General features: G+C 40.9%; 1 protein-coding gene across 19 annotated transcripts in view; it reads right to left on the reverse strand.

Annotated features, from left to right (window-relative positions):
* Window positions 1-5,804, reverse strand: part of Pkhd1 (PKHD1 ciliary IPT domain containing fibrocystin/polyductin) — a 487,582-nt gene that overhangs the window by 467,047 nt on the left and 14,731 nt on the right. For all 19 annotated transcript variants that reach the window (XM_021197628.2, XM_029539264.1, XM_029539265.1 and 16 more), the window contains 2 exons: window positions 5,214-5,271; window positions 369-447 (listed from right to left, as the gene is read on the reverse strand). In XM_021197628.2, the coding sequence (XP_021053287.1) occupies window positions 369-447; window positions 5,214-5,271 (137 nt within the window). The remainder of the gene's footprint in view (window positions 1-368; window positions 448-5,213; window positions 5,272-5,804) is intronic.

Below are 5,804 nucleotides of genomic sequence, written 5' to 3' on the forward strand. Positions count from 1 at the left end.
GAGAGAGAGAGAGAGAGAGAGAGAGAGAGAAAGAAAGAAAGAAAGAAAGAAAGAAAGAAAGAAAGAAAGAAAGAAAGAAAGAAAGAGAAAGCAAAGGAAAGGAAAGAGAGGGGGAGGAAGGAAGGAAGGAAGGAAGGAAGGAAGGAAGGAAGGAAGGAAGGAAGGAAGGAAGGAAGATAGCAACTTAATCTGCCAGTTACAGTCACATTCACATAGTAAAAGCTGAAATCTGGTGCATGAGGGACCATAAACTGCATAGAGAAAAATAGCAGTTCTGTGTCAAGTGCTTACAATTTCCCACTGCATAAGAAGCTGGCCCCAGGATGCCATGTAGCAGATATGTAACACAGGAACGAACACATGCTTACCTCTCTATGTAGTCCACATCAGGATCGAAGGTCTCCAGCCAGTTAGTGATGACCCGGCCGTACACGTGCACTACTGCTCCTGTTTTAAGAGTTAGCACAAACTCCGAATGTATAACATAAATTCTGTTTATGTTTGTTTTGTTACATAACCCTAACAAGGCACAGGTATATAAAGCTAACATATTTAATAAATGATATTAATGTAAAATGAGTGCTAGAGCCCAGTGACAGGGTTATGTAGTGGAAAATCTAAGCTAACATAATACCTAAAAGCATTGAGTGAACAGAAGTCTAGAGTAGAATGGTATTTGTCATAGGTTGGAAAGTGACAGGGTGGGCTAAGACCAGGTTGACCAATGACAGCTAAGTTGTAGTTATATCAGAAAAATAATCCCGGGCATTCTATTTCTCATTTTGGTGACTTCAAATAATGTCAATGTACTGGGTTTTAAAAATCAAGAAGAAAGGGTTCTGAGTGTCTTCAAAAGTAAAGGATATGTTTGAGGAGACAGACATGCATCTTTCAATACGAATGTTATACAGTGTATGCCTACATGAAACCCTATGTGGCATGCCATATGTAAGGTGATACATATGTGTTTTATGTGTCATATCTCAACACTCATCAGAGAAGCTTCTTTTGGCAGTAGATTGAGGTCAGCACAGAGATTTACAACTGGCCAACTTGCAAAGAGTAAGAGTTACAGAGTGCTTAGCTCTTTGGGGTTGGGGGATGGATATCCATATCACACCCCCTCCCCCAGGACTCGAGTCATTGGGTAAGAGTGAGAGACTGTGACGATAAGTAGGAAACACCTTCATCCGGACACACCAGGGCAGCTGCACAAGCAAACTCACAGTGCTTGTGGCGGCCATGCACAAAACCTGTGCACTATCAAGGCAGACAAAATCCCAGCATGGAGTAAGGGAAGTTAGGATGAAGATCTACCCTGGACACAGTGCTGTTGGCGATCGATAGCTGCTGGGGGGGGATTGTCAATTTTCTTTAAGAGTGTGGTCCCTAGGGAGTCACTCGTGCTCTAGTAGAAGGCCACACACTCAAAGGTAGATGGGCAGCACAAATTGGACTTGGTGTGTGTGTGTGTGTTTTAAGAAAATAAGAGAACACAAAAGTGGACAGGTAGTTAAGGAGGAAGTGGATCTGAAAAGAGTGGGAATAAAGTGTAAGTGTGACCAAAATGTATTGTATGATATCTTCAAAGAACTAATAAAAATGAGAAAACAAAATAAAAAACTGTATGAAGAGGTCATGTCACACATTCTGATTGGTCTTCTGAGATCCTAGGCAGTTTCTGTAATTCTAAGTACAAAAGATAAAGGTCTCTCATAAGTCAACTGGACAGGAATTAAAATACAAGCACAAAACAAGCAATAGAGTTAGGGCTAAAGTCTGGACATATGTTGCTCACTGAGCAGAGTCAGGGTAAGCCATGTACAATGTCACATACCTATAAACCCAGCTACCCACAATTTTCAGGCAGTAATATTATAAACTAGCTTTGCAGATAAAAAAAAAGCTTTTTGTTGATCCAGTAAGTCCTCAAAACTTGAAAAAGGATGCCTCTGGATACGTGTGGCCTCTGCATCCAAAAAAGTTTTGAGTTTCTCCACAAGCAGTTAAAGCTGCTGCTGCTCATCATCATCATCATCATCATCATCATCATCATCATCATGAATCATCTGTGTGTTCTTTGCATGCTGTTCTGTTTGTCACTAGTAAAAGGCGACTTTCATCTACAGTCATTGCATGCCTAGCACTGACCATTTCAGGTAGATGGCAAGGCAGTGTGCCATCTTAAGTACTGAGACAAAGGTCTCAGAGTTTTCAGAAAGCTGAAACCTCAATTTCTCTGCTGCTGCTAAAACATATCTATTGGTGTTGACAAAGCCACACCACTGGCTTCCCAGCCCTAGAGAGTCAAGCTTTGTTAAGTGCCATTCGAAAACAATTAGCAGATTACAGAAATGAGAAGGTCCTGTGGGCTCTTCGGTTGTTTGTTCCTAAACAAAGAAGCCAAACAGAAGCTGACAAATGGGCAAAGTAGAACACAGTGCCAGGGGATTCTGCTTCACAGCGAAGGGCTGTTAAGCACATACAGGAATCCAACTACCCATAAAATAGCACGCCATCTCTTCTGTAGCCACCTCCTCCCGCATGTCCCTAGCTGCTACTCTGGGCAAGCTTCCCAAATGAAATGAGAGTAATTGTCCAGAAAGTGATTGTGGAGATGCAGCCATATGCATCGTACCTCGAGGGACCAATCTGACAGGGCCAGCCACCAATCTCACACACACACACACACACACACACACACACACACACACACACTTCCCAAGATAGAAGAGATAGTGCAGAACTCCACCTCAGTGAGACAAGCTGGTTTGACAGACCTGGAGAGCAGCTGACATCCCACCCACATCTCCCATAGCTCCTTACTCATCCTTTATCACAATAAGGTCTCTGCCACCTAAACTGGAGCTTTTTGCACTCAGCAGCAGGAACCTAGCTGTCTGCACATAATTTCCACAGTGCACATCCTTTTTCATAAAACATGATCATGTCTCAGTTACTCAAACTAATGATATGGGTTGTATTTGTGAAAGCCTCGTGCCAATAAGACAGTTCCAAATTCTTACTCTTCAGAGGATAACTGAAGTACACACATACACGTGAAATACACAATTCTGCTTATATACATACATACTTCGACATACAAGCACTCTCTGTAACATAGATATTCATTCTGATTATATTAACCAGTCAAACACATCAAAACAATTAAATCAGATTATATGTTCTGACAGAATCATACCTAAAAGCCTAGCACCTTGGTCTGGCAAAGATTTGGTAAAAAACAAAAACATGCTCTATTGAGCATGATGACCTGAGTTTCATCCCTGAGTCCACATGGCACAAGGAGAGAACCAACTCCTGAAAGTTGTCCCCTGACCACTGCACGCAAGCTGTGGCACATGTGCACATACATGGTACACACACTGCATAGCACACACACACACACATACACACACTAATAAGTAAAGAGGTAGATGTAATTATTTTTTAAATTAGCAACTATGTTTACATATGTCTACCATACAAGAAATTTAGAACAAATGAAACATCTGATATATGTATATGTGTATACTTATATACATACATACAGGAATTTGCCAATAAAAAGATAGCAAAAGTCATCTTTTAAAGGCTGTGCTTATTATGTAGTTCTAAAGAAGGCTGACAAAGCTACGGGACCTAATCTTCAGAGCATCCTCTTTTTCTATGAAAATCTCCTCATCTTACCCAGCTGCCTTCTCCTCCACCCTCCTGGTTCTAATGTGCCCGTGTTTCATCTTTTCTGAGCCTTTTGACTAAGACCAAGTACACATGTCCATGTTTTCTTTAACTCATGAATAAATCCTCTCAATAAGTACCAGGGTATTCTGAGTTGTATCCAGTACCAATTTACACACCACAAAATGGTTATATATATATATATATATATATATATATATATATATATATACACACTCACACACACACACACACACAGGTTTATCTAAGTTCAGATCTCAGCCACACTGCTTTCTATTGGTTGACTTTAGACCAGTGCTTCTCAGTCTGTGGGTGATGACCCCTCTGGGGGATTCACATCAGATATCCTGCATATTAGATAGTTACGTTACAAGTCATATCCTGTATATCATATGGTTACATTACAATTCATAGTAGTAGTAAAATTACAGTTATGAAGTAGCAATGGCATAATTTTATGATTGAGGGCTACCACAACATGAGGAACTGTATTAAAGAGTTGGGGCATTAGGGAAGTTGAGAACCACTGTTTTAAACAAACACTTTAACTCCCAATACTTTATTTTTTTCTCCTCAGAATGAAACTAATAAGAATAGCTCCTGTAGCATCATGTTTTTTGTGATCCTCGGATAATAAGACATATTAGGAGTTAAGAATATAAGTAGACACATAGCAGGGGCTCAATAAGGACTTCCCGGTATGAGTGGACTAAGATTGGTAATAATAAAGCCAAGTGGTGGTGCTGTCTGTCTCTGCCAGTCTCCTGTATCAATTCCTTTGGATTTTGTTCGACTTTAAAAAAAAATCACGTTCTGTAGGCAGTGGTTCTGATGCTTTGATCAGGAATCTGCATGTGAACTCTGAAGGTCCTGTTCCCCAATTGGTTCTTGATCGATCAATAAAGATGCCAGTGGCTAAAGGCTGGTCATAAGAAGTGGGGCTTCTGGTTCCTGAAGGCAGGCTAGGAGACACCAGAGGAGGAGAAGGAATCTGCCATGCTCAGAGGGACATAAAGTCACCAGCCATATGAGATCTCGGGTGGAGTGGCCATTGACCACTTCCCCAGGTGGAAGATTAGAATCACAACTAAGCTGAGAGCAGATGCCAGGTGTTGAGCAAGAAGTAGAGGAAAGGCAAGATAGCCATGGGAGGCTTAAAAGAGCCCAGCCACCAAGCCATGTCAGGTTAAAAATGAGCTATGTGTATGTATGTGTCTTTCATCTGTGCATCCAAGGGTCCAGCGTGGTTGCTGGTAGCCTGGTCCACCTGGAGCTTAAAGCAGGGTAGTAGAAACTACATGCTACAATGTTTAAATTTTGTGTTATTATCAGTAAAGCCATAGAACAAAGGTGCCTAAAGGGGAAAACAACCCAATTTAAAAAGAAGCCAGAAGCTGAGAGTTATTTTCAAAACAACATCAGACATGAAGTTAAATCAGACTGCGTACAAAAAGCAATGGGGGTTCTTAAAGAGATCCACAATCACTCATATTTAATAGAAGATTTCTTACCTGGAACTCCACTTGCTGGGAAAACTTGATATAAAACAGGTGTCTGATCCTTGGAAAACTGTATAGAAAGTATTACCACATGTGAACATTTCATTAGACTGTACATGACCACAAGAGCCATTAACTATTTCCCACAAAGCATTACTGGAAAGCAGGATGTGTGTCCCTAAAGACTGGACACCTACTATTTCTTATCCCTGTGCTGTTTCCACGAAAGAGGAGAGACAGGCATTATTGTATCCCTCTGAGAGTGAATTAAAGGGACCTGATAGAGGGCACACAACTCACTTCTCTATAACATGTTGTTCAAGTCTTGCAAGGCCGTTCCTACCTACCTTTCTGCCATGCCCATAGACATATTTTACCAGAAACAAAAGTAGATAAGGCACCATCTGGAACGTCAGTCTTTTGATTCCACTGTTAAAATTTAATGTATCTGGATCTTAAAGAGACACATTTACCTAGAAACGAATTAACGTTTTTAAGATTGTCTTAGTCAGGGTTTCTATTCCTGCACAAACATCATGACCAAGAAGCAGTTGGGGAGGAAAGGGTTTATTCAGCTTACACTTCCACATTGCTGTTGATCAC

This window comes from Mus pahari, chromosome 5 (assembly GCF_900095145.1).
Source record: "Mus pahari chromosome 5, PAHARI_EIJ_v1.1, whole genome shotgun sequence".
Lineage (NCBI taxonomy): Eukaryota > Metazoa > Chordata > Mammalia > Rodentia > Muridae > Mus > Mus pahari.